General features: G+C 43.0%; 1 protein-coding gene and 1 long non-coding RNA gene across 3 annotated transcripts; one reads left to right on the forward strand and one right to left on the reverse strand.

Annotated features, from left to right (window-relative positions):
- Window positions 1–6,504: 6,504 nt before the first annotated feature.
- LOC114847268 (uncharacterized) lies at window positions 6,505–9,054 on the forward strand. The gene is made up of 3 exons (XR_003784176.3): window positions 6,505–6,653; window positions 8,702–8,842; window positions 8,926–9,054. It is a non-coding gene; the product is annotated as an uncharacterized LOC114847268 (long non-coding RNA).
- On the reverse strand, window positions 6,706–10,883 carry LOC114847267 (melanoregulin-like). Of its 2 annotated transcripts, XM_055505310.1 has the most exons (6): window positions 10,752–10,883; window positions 10,550–10,657; window positions 10,273–10,483; window positions 9,148–9,238; window positions 8,888–9,054; window positions 6,706–8,743 (listed from the first exon to the last, which is right to left on the reverse strand). In XM_055505310.1, the coding sequence occupies exons 2-6, from the start codon at window positions 10,624–10,626 to the stop codon at window positions 8,672–8,674; spliced, it is 618 nt and encodes a 205-aa protein (XP_055361285.1). In that variant the 5' UTR covers window positions 10,627–10,657; window positions 10,752–10,883; the 3' UTR covers window positions 6,706–8,671. The 2 variants fall into 2 exon arrangements, with proteins under 2 accessions (XP_055361285.1, XP_055361284.1); XM_055505309.1 differs by having other exon boundaries at window positions 10,550–10,805.
- Between the last annotated feature and the right edge of the window lie 6,245 nt (window positions 10,884–17,128).

Consider the following 17,128-nt stretch of genomic DNA (forward strand, 5'->3'; position numbering starts at 1 on the left):
ATGTCTATATATGTATTGTCACATTTGGACCGTTCTGCATGTGGGTGTGTGTGTGTGTGTGTATGTGTGCTGTAACTTTGAATGGAAATCTGTTTGTCACACCCAGTTAATACATCATGGTGACAGGAGTTAAAGATAGTGTACACTGTGGTGTACATTTGTGTGTGTGTGTGTGTGTGTGTGTGTGTGTGTGTGTGTGTGTGTGTGTGTGTGTGTGTGTGTGTGTGTGTGTGTGTGTGTGTGCGTGACCGGGTGATTTTCTGTGGCCCTCTTCATGTCTGTCTGCGTTTACGTCATTTTGCAAAATGAATCTGTCTATGCGCACGTGGGCGTGTGTTTCATCCAGAACAAATGTTACTTTGTGGGGTGGCCATTAGTCAAAATAGGTAAAAATTTAATTAAGCCTTCTCTGAAGTTGCCAGACAGACACTGAGCATTGAAAGTTCCCCTCTGAGAGTTTCTCCACATCAAAGGAAAACAGATGCTGCCCTAATTTGTCAAGTTTAGTTTTGTTCTGCCTTTTAATCTCTTCTTCTTCCCTTCTCTCTCTCTCTCTCTCTCTCTCTCTCTCTCTCTCTCTCTCTCTCTCTCTCTCCCCCCTCGCATTTCTTTCTTCGCCTCCTCTCCTCTGTAAACAAACAAACCATTTCCGTAACCCAGACATCATGTAAATTGAAACCTTATCTGAAAGCGATATCCGCTAAACTGTAATCAGTCCTGCACAAATTCTAAAGTTAATGTAGTTTTAAAGATAAGGTGTTACATTAAAGCGTTTTAACGTATGATATGAGGCATTTGGGGCTCCAGTCTTGCTGTGTTTATGTAATAAGAGCTGCAGGAGGTTAACCTGATCAGAAAATGTCTTCATGATGCTTCGAACCATTTAGTATAGATTTAGTCCCATTTGCAGCCACAGTTGCTGGGAGATAACAGAGACTCCTCTTTTTAAAAAATGACCGCAGCCATGAACAAAATCATCACAGCCTAAGCAAAAAAAAAAAAATTCTAAAGATGCAGCACTACAGCACAGTTCAATTAGGCTACTTTTCCAAGAGGGGAAGCACAAGATCTAATATGCTCTCTCCCCTTCGTCACAGGACAGGAAGTTTGCCAGACTTGCCCTTTTTCCACAATCTGTACATCAGACTCCCTCCTCATTTCCCTCCCTCCCCCCTCAGTAGCCATCTTTCACCTCCTCCTCCTATCTGGGCCTATTTTTTCAGACTCCTATCTTATCCTCAGACACTTCCTCTGCTCTCACCTCTGCCTTCTTCTTGATCTTCCTCTTCTCTTATTTCAACCCCATTTCTCAGTGCCTCCTCATCTTGGACACTGATGTGGACTAAATGAGGCCAGCCAAATTTGCTCGTGTTCAAGAAAATTCGGTTTTCCAAGAAATGATGCGCAGACGGTAACATTTAAATACTATTAAGGAGTTTGCTTAGGAAGTGCCAAAAAGGAAAGACAATATCGCAGTCTCCGAAGACAGGATAATGATGATTTGTCTCAGCAGGGATGTAGATGTACTACAGAAGACATTAGGTCCTGTGACCCTGCAACCACAGACTATATTTATTGTGAAGCAACTTAGAAACACAAAGGATAACATGGAAATGGAAATGTTTGAATCGTATAGATTTGTCATGGATCAACCTACACACAAGAAACAGTTAATTTCCCCTTTTTATCAGCCTTGTCTGGTTCAGCTACAAAACTTAATGATTTATGACTTATGGCCAAGAATACAAAACCACAGGTTGGAAGCAGTTCAGACACTGTGTTGTCTAAAACACTTTTTCTTTTAATACAAAAGGCAGCAACATGAGTTCACACAGAGTGGATTAAAGTAAGAAAAGAAGAGAAAGGAAGACGGGTGAAAATGAAACTGAAGCTTCAGTGGTAGAGAAAGAGGGGATTTCACATGACTCCAAGTGTTTGACTGCTGGTCAGCATGTATACACAGACACAGTTCCCTGTGAAATACCTCCACTTCATAATTCTACAGAAGAAATACTTCAAAAACAAACTACAACAGTAAAGACAACAATGGGACAATGCAGCCGGCCTTAAAAGTCAGCACATTTTGTGGTTTTACAAACACAAACAACCTTCAGCCTCGAGTAAAGTCTGTTTTGGAGCTAAGAGGACAGCAGTCATTAGGTTTTCACATGACAGCAGCACGGGTTCACAGGATGTGTTTTGCTGAAGCTTTCTGACTTTGTTTCCATCTGCATCTACAGTATTCATCGCTGGTTCTGTTCTGGACTTCGTCTGCTTGTGGCCTTCTAGGTGGGGCTTTCGTATCCTGCAGCTGACTGTACTTTCCTCCTCGCCTGCCGTTCCTCTGTGTCCGACCACTGCCGTGCTCACGCTCTGTCATTTCACCACACCGCACTGGGAAAAGCCTCTTGTTTGATGGGTCTACCTCTGTGTGTGTGTGTGTGTGTGTGTGTGTGTGTGTGTGTGTGTGTGTGTGTGTGTGTGTGTGTGTGTGTGTGTGTGTGTGTGTGTGTGTGCACGCATATTTGATGTGTTTATCCCAGAGGGAAAGGAGCAGCAATGGGTTTGAGTCACACTAAATGTGGAGCCAACAGGGGTACATGGAGAGGAGCATGCACACACAAGCATTTGAAAGCGTACACACATAAAAAAGGAAGAAAGCTCACACTCCTTTTGTCAATCGATTACAGATAAGTCAGCTCTTACGGCGAGAAGGCAGTGGGTTTGATTCCCAGCTTGACCAGGTGCCTTCATGTTTGGAGCTTGCATGTGCCCCCCACTTGCATGGCTTTCTTTCTCCCACTCTCTAAAGACAAGCAGTGATGTTGATTGAAGATTCTGAATATTGTGTTTGTTTATATGTGGTGATGAACTGGTGACCTGTCCAGGGTGGACTCCCCTTTTGCTGCACATAAAGTGAGCTAGTTATCAGAGGCTGCAGCAACATAGAGTGGTCAAAAATATGAAACAGCTACATGTCAGACAAGCAATGGGAATTAATACTAAGATTAAAAAACACTTTAGTTTTACCTTCCAGCAAATTAAAATCTATCAATGTCTGCAAAAGTAAGACGCACGAACCCAGATTCATTTTTTAGCTAAAGTTAAATTGACAGGAAACAATGGAGGAGGTGCTGACAGAAAGGCAGCGTGTAAAGACAGGCTTTCATTAGACAGAGTCTGATAAAGAGATAAAGAGTCAGACGAGCATGAGGCTTTTTCCCTCATTTGATGTGAGAGAATGGCAGCTGTTTCTGAATGAGCTCATAATTGTGGAAGCCCAGTATTTGTCATGTCTGTGTGTGTGTGTGTGTGTGTGTGTATATACGTGTGCGGACCTACCGGAGAAGATTTTTGACCGGTGAGTCACAGAAAGGGGAGATTGCAGAGTCAGGCAGATACATATCCCAGTGTCCCCGAGCAAAAATACAGCATTCCCCCTACACTCACACAGAGACACAGGCCAGCGATCACCTTAATAACAGATGGCCAACAGTGTGTGTGTGTGTGTGTGTGTTGTGTGTGTGCGCGCGCGTGTTCTCCATACTGTTATACAACTTACTACAATAAACAAGTCCTCTGTTCAAACTCTATGAGATGATGCATTTTATATCATCACCTGTGTGTGTGATGGAAAGCAATGATGGATGGAAAAAGGTTGAAGCCTTGATCAGACATCGCTGCTGCTGAATCATCCCGGTGTCTGACAGGAGGAGTAGCGGCAAGCTTCACTTCAACATGTTCACCTAAGCCGAGCTAAGACGCTGACATCACCACAGTGATGAACCCACAGCAGCAAATCTAGTGCCTGGAACCTGTTAGTTTCATACAGTGGCTTCACATGAAGATAGTGTAGAGGTAAAATTGATGAATTCACAGAAACATTTTCAGCCAAAGCAATTAATGAATAAAGACAGTTAAACGGTAGAACCAGTATCAGTGAAGAAATGTACTTGGCTGCCAGGTAATTTCCCTCCATATTTCCAGTGTAAGGGAATCACTGACACAGAAAAGTATGTTATTGTACGTTACTCCCTCATTAAAGTTCACTCTGCTTTTAATATCCAGTAGAAAAAAAGTACGTGGATGATTAGATAACAACTCAGCTAATGAAAAACACAGGATGTGCCCGTCAGTATGGGACCAGTTCTGTGGTGGGAAGAGTCATGGAATCACGGATGTCATTTTATGAGTATTCCAGAGGCCTTTCTATTCCAGTGAGCTCTCCTCCTGCTTTGACTCACCTCCCGGCTGTGGCGCATGGACACACACACACACACACACACACACACACGGTGCTGGTGATGCCAGACTCTGACTGACTGCTTTAAGAAACTTTATGAATATCCCGCAACATTTGTAAGCCTATATGTGAGTGTGTTGTGCATGTGTTTGTATGTTCCATGACTTCTTGTTTGCTTGTTTTCAACTGCTGCAACATCACATGACATCATTCACCATAAGGGATACAGAGGGTCCCTCTTCTCTTTTGTAAGTATAGACACACTCTACTGTACATGGGCCGATGAAGCCTTTGATTCACGTCAAAGGAATGGTGAGTGTGCGGCTGCTTTGTGGTTACGACTCCATGTAGAGTTGAGGCTGGATGAGTGATGACAGAGCACCCAGCCAGGTGATCCTAAGAGGGGATGATTCACCGTCTGAGTCAAGGGAGTCAGACGATGAGGATGACAAACTCCTCCAAATGCAGGAAAAATACAGGACTCAAAGTATACGGCTAAAAAAGGATAAATTAAAGGTTCACTTTGAAAAAACATCATCATAAATGTTAGTCCATTTTATTGCATTAATGGTAATTCCTCCCAGACCTGGACGAGCATGACCACTGCTACTGCACAGTCTGAGGGACCTGCTGGTGCTGGTGGAGTGTGAGGGTCAGTTGATGCATCGATGCAGGAAGAAGCAAGGCTCCATTTCACGTGTGCTACTTCTAAACCACCCCCTGCTGCTACTTCACTGACCAGATCAGTGTCTCTGAGGTTTACTGACGTCATGCAAAACTAAAAGTGCGCCTTTCATTTGTTTTAAGCCTTGAATAAGGTGCAGCACGATTTCCGCAGTAGAATTTAAACATTTCCTAAACAGGCTGTGATTTACCACAAACCACTCCAGTAATAAGCGACCTTTCAGTCAGTGACTGGGGTAAAAGGCGGCCTCCACGCTTGGAGCACGGGCTCATCCACACGTGTGGAGGCGAGCTCCTTGGCAGGCTGGGGGTGGGGAACGCCGCCGCCAGCTGTGTGAGATGACTCAGTCTGAAAACCACATCAGTGCAACAAACACTAACACATATACACCGGGTGTCCCGCGTAGACGCATCCAGCTGCATCTGGACGCACGCTGGCCTCCCAGGCTGATTATTACCTCCAACAAGGACCTGCCCAGCTCTCGCCAATTACAGGTCTTTGCTTTTATTTATAACAGGAATCTCCCCTCAGTCCGCTACAAGCAGCGCGCTTGAACTGCTTAATACATTAGAGTCAGTGGAGGGAGGCTAGCGTATTAAAACATACAGTACCTTCAGTGTCATAGTCCCCATGTCCAATAACAGTCTAAGATGGAGGGGGGTCACATTCTTATCTGCTTTAATCACGCTTGATTTAAGGGAAATAAATCAGGGCATATCAAAAGCATCCGTGAATTTATGTCGTTACAGAGACACCACTTGTAACCACAGACATGCTGTAGAACACACCCTGCCCTGCCTAAAGCCATGTGTGTGTGTGTGTGTGTGTGTGTGTGTGTACAGGACATGTTCTCCATTCAATGTCATTTATTCCTTTAGCATTTACACTGAGTAATTAGAGTGGTTTTGAAATCTGACCATAAAATTGTCATTAGAAATATTAAAAGCAATTAAACATGTTTAGAATGATCAAACTAATAGATTCTAATTTAATTTCAAACCCTTTTATAAATTAAACGTAAATTGAGGCCCAATGTATTTAGTCTCTGTTGCAGGGATGACAGAGACTAACACTGAATGTTATTCTTCTCCCCCAGTCGGATCCTAACATTGATGCTTGTTGGTACAAGAACAGGAGGAGATGTTGTGGAGTGAGGAAACGGTAACAGTGAAATAAACAATTACTAATTTATTCAAGGTTAACAAACATTAACTTTCCGGACAAATAACACAGGTAGCAACACAAACTCCATAGCTGAACATACAGGACTCTGGTAACTAAAGTAACTCCCAGCACTGAAGACATTCAGGCTAAACTAAATTTCTAAACACACAAGACAGGAACATGGACAAACCTCAAGGACACAGGACATCACAAGAAAAACAAAACACCATGACTCCAAAGATGCCTGATTTTAACTTTAAGTAACCGTCATGCTAACAACTTGATACACCAGCAAAGGGTGAACAAAAGGCAGGGTTTCAATACTCATGAACACAGCTGACTCAAATTACCAATTGGCACTGGTGGAAACACAGGAAGTGACATCATAAAAAAGAGGGAAGTGGAGAAAAACAAGAGCGCCTCATGCGGCGCGAAGGGACAAGTGCTGCAAAATCTGTTTTTCTACCAGATTTTATTGAAACTGCAGTGGGTTTGTTCATCTTACTATTACTGCCTTTCCTGCACAGACTGGTGACCTTTGACCCCTATGGAGTCAGTGAGGTCTGAACACCTTTGATTTATTTGTTCAGTTCTCTAAACATCTGTGTGTGTGTGTGTGTGTGTGTGTGTGTGTGTGTGTGTGTGTGTGTGTGTGTGTGTGTGTGTGCGTGTGCGTGTGTGTGTGGACCTTATCTTATCATGACTTGCTCTCTAAGGTGAACACTGGACTCTTTCACAGGCTACAACGGACACACAGATGAATTCTTAGGGTTCAGTCACAAGTATGTGCTGACCGACTGTTTGGACTGCTTGAAGAGTTCGAACCCGTACAGATTATGAAGTTGATAAAAAGAATATTAGAGGTTTTTGGTTAATGAGGCTTTCATTACTTATTTGATGATAATAATAATTTAAACTGTGCAGACCATTGACTAGCTAAACCAAGCAGCCCTTGTATAAAGCAGTGTGGCTAATGTTAATACAACTGTACAGGATTGAATGTGACATTATATGTTGCCAGTACATTAATGCATTTGAAACAAAAGTTGTTTGGTCTAGAACATTACTGTACTTCACTAATCTACAGTACTGTTTTAGCCTTAAATGAGGCCAGTAACCAGATTTCTTCTCTAGTAAGTTGGAACAGGCACAGATTTGGAGCCCTTTGTTTAATACATGCGGCTTTTTCCAGTCGGGGCATTCAAACATTTAGTTTGACTGTTTAACCTGTTAACCATTACACACTTTGACGTTCACCCGAGTAGACTAGGAGTCGCAATTACAAACTGTCTAACAAGAGCGAGAGCGAAGCCGGCTGATTCAAACCACAGCCACATCTGCTCTGCTACCTCTTCGTTGGCCAAACTGGCCTTTTGAGCATATTTGTAGCATATTTGTACTAAAATGTTTATATAAAAAAAGAATTATTATTTATGTAACTGGCATCTAGCATCAAATATAGTCATGTATAATTAGCTTCCTAATCATTCTTTAGCTGTATATTAGTCCAAAAAATACAGTAAGAACCAGCCACTATGTGATATTTTAGAATGATGTCACACACACACACACACACACACACTGAGTAATGTAATGAGAAAAAGGTGCATGCAGCACAATGCCTGTCCGCGCTGCCAGACTGCTGGCCCGCTCCTCGTTCCGCTCCCCTCCCCCAGCGTTCCCCTCTTTCACTTCCACATCTGTTCCCCAAACTCGAGAAGGGGCCTTGGAGAGAACAATATCTGGGTCAGCGTAAACCCGCTCTTACTGGGTTCAGATGTGCATGATTGTGTAGGACATACCACAGCCGTCAGTAGTGAGAGAACGCTGTTGCTTCTTGACCTCTGGGGCTCAGACTTAATGGAGATAATCTGAGCACGGATGTTTGGTTAAATAGCAGGGAAGTGATGGGATGTGTCATTTTACGTCTCCTGGTCACCAGCAACTGAAAACCTGGATCACTATCAAACTTATCTTTCAACTTCCTTATGATTCTCCCTCAACATCTTTCCCAGTGTCTGCTTTGTCTCGTCTTTTATGTCTGGATCCAGGATGGATCTACTGGACCTTTGTCTGTGGTAATGTTGCTTCAGGATGGTTGGATCTATTGTAGCCACAACAAGGAGATAATGAGCATGTTCCTTGTTTTTATCATTGCTCAAGCTGCTCTTGAGAGACGAGATCCAAAATCTGCTTCTGTGCATTAATCCTTTCCTCCTTTTTCTTCTGCCCTCCGTAACACAACTACACGCTGCCACCTTCTGGAAAAACTACTGCTACAGAGTCAAATGACTGAGACTTGAATGAGAAGACGTTCTTAGAGAAACCTAGTGGGCAGCGTCAATAAAGCAACGACAGGAGGTGTTGGATTTCACAATAACATCAGTTACCAACACATACGTTTAATCTGTACACAGTATAATTTCTAAACGCACATTTATGAGGCTGAGCATCTTTACAGTGGATAGGAAAAAGGCAATTTATAAACAAGCCATATAAAAAATGATACATAATAATATAATAATTGTCTTCTAAATTTTCTACACACTCGCTCTCTGTTCTTCGTCTTTGACACCATTTCATTTCTTGGGATATTTCTCTTTGGCCAGTCTGATGAACTCCTCAGCACTGTCCAATGACACCAGCCGGTCCTGAGAGGATGGAGGCACACGACAGGAAGAGAACGGGCAGATGCAGATGATACAATGAGGAGGGAGGAAGCAAAGGAAGACAAAATGAAACGCGTGGAGGTGAAAATAGACAAATGACATGAACACAGTGGTGTTTTTTGGTACCATAACGTGGAGGTATCTGTTCTGGGGTCCGGTTCCAGGGGGGAACAGGGACGTGTGGTCCAGCAGCTGTTTCAACAGGTCAGAGGCTCTGTTGAGCTGCTCCTGGTCTGGACCGGGCCGGATCTGTCTGTGCACATGGAGCAGGGCGTCCGCCTCGCGCTGGTAACCTGCGCACGCGTTGCATCACGTCGCAAAGAGGAGAGAGCGGTGAGGACGCAGGGAGAGGCCGCGTGGAACGCACGGCGCTGCGACGAACTCACCGAGCTGCAACAGAATCTTCTTCCACCGAGACCTAACCTCCCGTCTGGCGTAGCAGAGGGCGTGTATGTCATAATTCAGCTTCTCCCACTCCTGCAGGTCAACGGACAAGCGCATAAACATATGAAAAACATGTACAAAGCTGTGGAAATGGAAAAAAAATATATCATTAAAAGGAAAAAGATCACCACAAACAATAACACAGCTTTAATGTTTAACTGTAACTGTAAATTAGACAGAGTTCACGGACACGTCCTACTTTATTCCCTTGGGTGTTTTTTTTAAAGAGCCTAATTGCTTTTAAATGTTGTGTTTGTTAAGCCTGATATTAAAAACAATCCCCCAACATATTTGAAGCGCTTCAGTGAACATCCTCTATTGAATGTGGAGCCCACGGCCCACGTCTCCATCCAGGAACTCATTTGTTTGCACAATGTGCCCAGTGTGCGACGCGCGCTCTGCTCTCGGTCACGCGTTCACCACCCGGCTCTTCTGAGGTGAAGGACTTTAATTAAGCTGCGGTCCCACGGAACGATGAAGGCTGGTAGGGATGCGTGTAATTTAAAATCGTCCTGTTTACAGCGGCATCAAGGTATCGTCTATTTTGGAATCTAGGTCAAGTTCATTTAGAGAGTAGAATCAAAGGCTTCATTGTGAGATATCTGCGTGTGTGTGTGTGTGTGTGAGACCTTATTAGATAATTATGTTAGAGAGCTGGTGTGGAACAGAAAAGTATCAATTATCAAATCTTATCAAAAAATTGTGTAATATCAGCATTCACCTATTGTAACACTATACGGTGCTGGTGCATGAAACTTCACATTCTCATTTGTTTACTCGTTCTCCTGACGCCACTTTCACAAGAATGTCACTGATTATTTTAGGAATGTGTTGAGGATGAATGAGCTCGTTGATGTGTGGGATGGTGACGATCTTTAGCAAATCATTGCAGCTTTTAAAATAAATGAAATAAATAATAATAATAATAATAATAATAATAATAATAATAATAATAATAATTATTATTATTATTATTATTATTATTATTATTATTATTATTATTATTATTATTATTATTATTATTATTATTATTATTATAATAATATTAAAATGCATGGCTCTCCTACCTCTGTGGCTTTGTCGGCCTGGTCTCTCATGCTGATGAAGGCCTGCAGCTCCCTGTCGGAGCCTCTTCTGACGGCCAGGTCTCGATCGGCGGTGGTCCTCTGGCGTTGCTGCTTGTCCCATGGGCTCCTTTTTGAAGGTGTCTCACCAAAAATGCTCTTCTCCTCTGTGTCGCTGTCACTGGACTCGCTGGAAGCCGTGGTTTTGCGCATGCTGAGGAGGAAAGGGACGTTTACAGGTTTTAAGCTTCACATCATGTCTGCCGGGTGTTTGCCTCACCGCAAAATAGCATGTTTCTCCTCTCTGCTGTGTTTCAGGTGGTAGTGACAGCAGCAGATGGTCACCTTAGCACCCATTAGCCTGTTCCTGCAATTATTGTCCTCGATTCTTGATTAAAATCACAGAAAATCTGAGTATTTCCACTCTAAAGAAGAGTCCAAGTGTCCAAATCTAGTCTACATCCGAACTTGTTTGGGCCGACCTGCGTTTTCTGTGCGTGTCCTGGACTGAATGAGAGCCGTCCGTCAATTACATTATCCACGTGAGTCCCAACAGGAGACAACAACAGCCACCACACACACATACACACACACACACACACACACACACACACACACACACACACACACACACACACACACACACACACACACTGAGGAGAGTTCTGGGATGAATGGCACAGTTATCCAGCAGCAACCCCTGATGATGCAGAATGAGGCTTCCAGCTCTGTGGCTGCTAATCACGAGCTCCCTGTACAACCTGCTGGAGCAGATAGAGCAGGAAACGCTGCCTGAGAACATGCTTCATTATTTCATTCACAGGAAGAGTCAAAGTGTGAAGTAGAAGCTGAGGATGAAACTCAAATCCTGGAACCTGAGTTTGTTCATGTTGGTGAACTCACTCACGGGTGAGTTTTTATCCCTTTCGTCAGTGTTGTGACCGAGATGTCAAAGCGTTCGAGTCTGCAGTTTGTGAAGTGTAATAAATGTTTACACTTTTGATTGATGATAAAATGTACTGTATTACATTAAAAATATACAAATCTCCTCCGCTGTTTATAGACGCACATATAAAAAAAGAAATGTGCTGAGAAGTCATAGTGAGTGTCCATTCATTCAAACAGCACCGATGTAAAAGCCCTTTTTAAAGGGTGCACTAGATACTTTATCCCATTACGGACCAGAGACATACTACATAACACCTAACAGTCAGACATCGAGCACTGTTTCACTCTCTGGCTGGGATGAAATGGGAAACCAATCTTCTATAGTCTCATTTATACATTATTTATAGACTTTAACCCCATGCGATCTCTGTGGACCCTGTGGAGAGTAAGTGGCTATAAAAATGTTTTTATATTTACTTTCACTCACCTTGCTTCACCTCTGCTCCCACAGTTATTTACTTCCAACTTTCCCTGAAATTACTTTTTTAAAAATACAAACATCCAGTCTTCGTTGATAAAAAAAGCGTTCGGTGTTTCCAAGTGGCCTCTACCTTATGTTTGAAAGAAACATATGTTAAAGAAATACATAAGCTAAAAATATAGTGTGTCTGAGACAAACACCACAAACACAAGTGTTGATACAGTAGGTTGCCATATGTTTGGATCAAGCACTCGTGTAAAACAGAAACTGGAGTGGATCCAGAACCTCATTGTTTATGTCACTTCCATATCCATCGATTGCCATGTAGACTTGTCTGTGGACAAAGGGTAGATACTGTAGTGGTAGGGAGTGTGATTAGTGTAGAGAAGGTGCTGATGATGATGTACAAGCCTTGCACAGAAGGGGGCAGCATTGCTTTTTTAAACACAGACAAGGCACATGCACTGATAATGATACACCCCAAACCTTCATGTCTGTCTTTCGCTCAGATCGATCATTTTCTGGGATTTGTTTATACAAAACTGCATCCTTGTATCAAGGCGCTGCCATGGTTCAGTACTCACTGGTAAGGAATCACACCCATGTTGGTATTGGACTGGTGTGGGACATCTATTTCAGGCAATAGCCATGAAATTGTGTGGTTATTAGATAAGCAGAAACGTCAATAGTGTGTGCAGAGGTTTGGTACAGTTTAATGCGTTTCTTTGCACGGCATCGATCCTCAGGTTGCAGATCACTATGTTTGAGATGTTTGAGATGCTTTCATAAAGCGGATCCATATCTGACGTTGACTGAGGTTTAGGATAATATGAGAAAAAGCCTCTACAGGTCATCATGTCGGTTAGAAATCCTGTCGTAAATGAAGACATAGTTATATGGTGAATGTGTGAAGAAAACTTAATCACATTATGGTTATATTGTTATGGAGTTTGAGATGTGTAGTTGTTGTATGTTAAAGCCACTTTAGCAAGAAAAAACTTTTTTTTCTGCTGAGAACTTTCAGAACTAAAGTTTTTGCTTCATTGTCCTTTTTGTCCCTCTCTTCCGCTCACTGAGATTTATATGTCCAGGGTGTATGCTCCCCCGGTGCCTCAGTGACTGCTCAGACCACCAGTTATTCCAACACACACACACACACACACACACACACACACACACACACACACACACACACACACACACACACACTTGGCCATTGACAATGTGACATTGACATAGTGCAGTTGAATATCTTATGTGAGGGTGAATGATGGACCACTCACCTTGATGGCTGTTCCCCAAAGGTGTGTGTGTGTGTGTGTGTGTGTGTGTGTGTGTGTGTGTGTGTGTGTGTGTGTGTGTGTGTGTGTGTGTGTGTGTGTGTGTGTGTGTGTGTGTGTGTGTGTGTTTCAGTAGCAGGGGAAATAGAATTATATTCCAGCTCACATGAAACCTCGACAGAACATAAAGATGGGTCAAACACCGGGGGACTGAGAGAATAATAAGCAGGAGCACTGACACAGGCTCATATACAGCCCTTCAGGGAACAAACTACTCCATGCCCACCGCTCCATCCCTCACTCTCACACATGACTTGGTAAGGTAGAGCTGAGCATATAAACATATGAACTGGGCAGGGATTCAGGGGACACAGATTGAAGGTGATTATAATTCACGATGATGTCTGGCAGGCTTAGTTACCAGCAACCCATCCATCTATCACAGCGTGCATGTGTGTGTGTGGGGGGGTGAGCATCCTCATCAAGGTAACACAGGATAAGACACAGTGAACATATTAATCAGGAAGATACGGAGGACGAGACAGAGAGGAGCAAGAAGTCAAGTCTAGCTATCAAGGAAGCCATAAATGAAGAATATATGGGAGGAAGGAAGGAAGGAAGGAAGGAAGGAAGGAAGGAAGGAAGGAAGGAAGGAAGGAAGGAAGGAAGGAAGGAAGGAAGGAAGGCAGGCAGGCAAGCAGGCAGGCAGGCAGGCAGGCAGCAGGATAGTGAGACACATCCCATAGAGCAGCAGAAACACACACGTGTGTACAGTACTGTATGCGGTCGGATAACTTTCAATAGATCATAGGTCACTGCATTGTAATGAAAATGTGTTTGCTATGTTTTTTTTAAATTATAACTCCTGGTCACAATATTGCAACTGCTATTCACAAGGATTCACTTTAAATGACTGGTAACCATGGCAACCGTGCCCTTGCTTTTGAAAGTCACCTAACTATGAGGCTAAATTAACCTAATAAGCTTAATTATAGACCACGTAAAGTATCCAGCATGAAATGAAACATAGACAGGTTTACTAATATTAAACTTATTACATTAGTATTATTACTACAGGATTATCAAAAAATACAGGAACCAACATAAAGAACTATATGCAGTTAGAGCAGTAGCATGAGTCACATGTCAGTGACCACAGCAGAACACAGCAGTGTATAAAACAGGCTCCAAAGCTCAGTGGCCTAATGATAATCATCAAATAACAAAGAAATAAAAACAGACAGTGCAACTTTTCACAGAATGATGGTTGGACATTTTCCACTTCAACAGTGTGAAGAGGTTCATTACCGATTAGTAAGGATGATGATAATATGTTTATTCAGGCTTGAACAATACACCTAAACTCTTCTGGACTCTGGGCTGAACCCCAGATGACAGCCTGTGGTTCTGGATCATCCAAAGGGCAGATTGTGGATTCTTGTTTGTGTAAACGTGACTTTGGGACCAGCTCTAATTTGTCTGCTTTCATTTGAATGGATACTTGGGAAATCTCACTTCTTGAAGCTGATATTTCCGATGCGCCGGTAGCTTCATTTGAGCTAAGTGTGTTTCACGAGGCTCCTCAGCTTCTTTTAAATGTCTGTTCCCATGTTGCACACATCCAAACAGTGAACCATGCGTCTATGAGAGGACTCCTCCTTCATGGACTCATGACATTTCTATGTCTTTTACGTTCATTGCTAATCGATGCAGATGACACCATTTTTACACACTGACGATCGATGGGAATTATGGCATGCGTTTTAACTGGCTCTGGTAATCGATGAGGGCGGCGCCATCATCTGCATCTCCAGACCGTTACAGCTGCTGATCAATAACACACTGGCTCAGAGTGACACACGGTCGTCATGCCAGCAGTGCAGGATGATAGATACAGTGTGTGTGTGTGTGTGTGCGCGTGTGTGCGTGTGTGTGTGTGTGTGTGTGTGTGTGTGTGTGTGTGTGTGTGTGTGTGTGTGTGTGTGTGTGTGTGTGTGTGTGTGTGTGTGTGTGTGTGTGTGTAAAGAATTTGGGACTGGTGAGATAAAAAAGAGGATTAAAAGCAACATTAGGTCAAGGTTGTGATGAGACAGTAGGACTATGGACAACACAACCACCCTTCCTTCCTTCCTTCCTTCCTTCCTTCCTTCCTTCCTTCCTTCCTTCCTTCCTTCCTTCCTTCCTTCCTTCCTTCCTTCCTTTCCTACTGTTCAGGGGCTGTGGGTGTTTGTCTGATGACCTACTGCTCAACACATAGCTTTAATGCTATTGAATGTGGTTTAAACCATTCACTGGTCTAATAATCAGAACTGATATAATGTACTATAATGTACAACTCTATTTACTAGAGTTCCATGCAATGTGAGAACACAAAGATTCACCTGACAACACTCTATTGTTTGAGCAAAGCATTGACCATTTGCATGTGACAAAGAGCATTAGCAGATATTATTCGATTGGGTGCATTTTTCTAGTGGTTGCTGTTAATCTAATTGTAGTCTTGTCTCCACCAGCTCATGAAAGAAAGCATTCAGTCACTGAGGTCATATGAAATACTATATATACTATATGAAAATTTGCATATTACAGATTAAAAAGCAATTTTTAAATTTATTAATTTTTTTAATTTCTGGTTTCAAAGGCAAAAGAAAAAGAAGACTCACTGAGCCTCTTTGCAATAACAAGAAAATATAATTTACAGTAAAAGCAGAGAAGGTCACTCCTTCATCTGCAGGAGCACAATTTATTTTATTTACTTAACGAAGATGAAGTTTCCAGTCTCCGCTTCAGTGTTTTTAAAGTTTAAAAATGTGCTGACATTAATTTCTCTGTCCCATCATGAACAATATCTTTTGCTCATTGAAGCTGACATCTTACTGTACAGTTGTTGTTTTAACCTCAATGATTGACGGCTCTGTTTCACACGCGAGCAACTGCGTCTTCCCCGGGCCTTGAAAACAAAGCCAAGACTTATTCCCTCCACTTCCTGCACTGGCTCCGAGTGTTGACCCCAACGCCTCCACGTGAGACTACTATGAAAATAACTCACGTTCCCCCTTTCCTGTTCACGCACCAGCAGATAGAGCAACAGAGAGACAGCCGACGGTGAAGCAGGGAGGAAGTGGACCGATGGGGTGCGAGCGAGCGCCGTCGCAGCATCGAGACCCCGCAGCAATCACAACAGTCACAGACCATCGGCGAGAGGTGAGCGGGCCATCGGTGTGTCTCTGCCTGTAAAATGACTTGCCATCAACACAGGAAATAGCCAATATCGCGCTAATACACGAGGGGAACACAGAATATCCTTATGGACACCTTTAGGTTGGCATTATTTTGTGCTGCGTGCAGCTCTGCGCCCTTTAAAGGTGTGTGTGACTTCATCTGAGCATGTTGTAGCATCTGTATATGCTTCGCCGTCTTTATTTGACATAGTTTTTAAATAGTTTCATAATGTAAATACGAAGAAATACACTGATCTGCACGTTGATTCATAGTTGGCCTGGGTTCAATGAATGAATGAATGAAGGCGTGTCAGCACTTTTTTTCAATGGGGCAAAGAGGCTAAAGAAGAATTAAATAAGACGCAAACAAAATACATTAGGCCACTGATAAAATGCCTGTGCATGCGTGCGTGCATCTCTTCCCCCATATATTCCCTGGTCTCTCGCAAGCCGACAGCTGAACATGAATAATGATGGTAATCAATAGCTGCTCAGATCCCTGACCACGTTGGGAGGTTGGAGATGAAGGGCGAGATGTGCCCACGCACACACTTTGCAACACTTCACATCCTCTCCCTAAAAACTTGCCTTAAACTATTTTCAGGGAGCGCGCGTTGCCAAGTCTGATCTCTCCCTTTGTGCGCTCTGAAGCAGGAGAGATTTGACGGGAGGAGACTCGCAGGCTGTTTGCACAACAGGTTGTCCCCCGCGCTACCTGCAGGTGGCAGCACAGAGCAGCAGAGCGGTTCAGTAAATGTCAGACGGTAGGAATGCTTCACATGGTGCGTGAATTACTTATACATGTGTACAAATAACTGCACCTGATTTTATATCAATTCTTATGATCCCATAGTGGGTAGTATTCAATACACAGGTGTATTTTGCCTTTTTATATCCTAAGAACATATTCCCCCAAATATGATCCATTTCAAAGGTCTTTTCTTTGTCTGACTTTCTTACTCACTCCTTATGACTCTTCTTTGTGTGTA

Source organism: Betta splendens, chromosome 21, assembly GCF_900634795.4.
Source record: "Betta splendens chromosome 21, fBetSpl5.4, whole genome shotgun sequence".
NCBI classification, from domain to species: domain Eukaryota; kingdom Metazoa; phylum Chordata; class Actinopteri; order Anabantiformes; family Osphronemidae; genus Betta; species Betta splendens.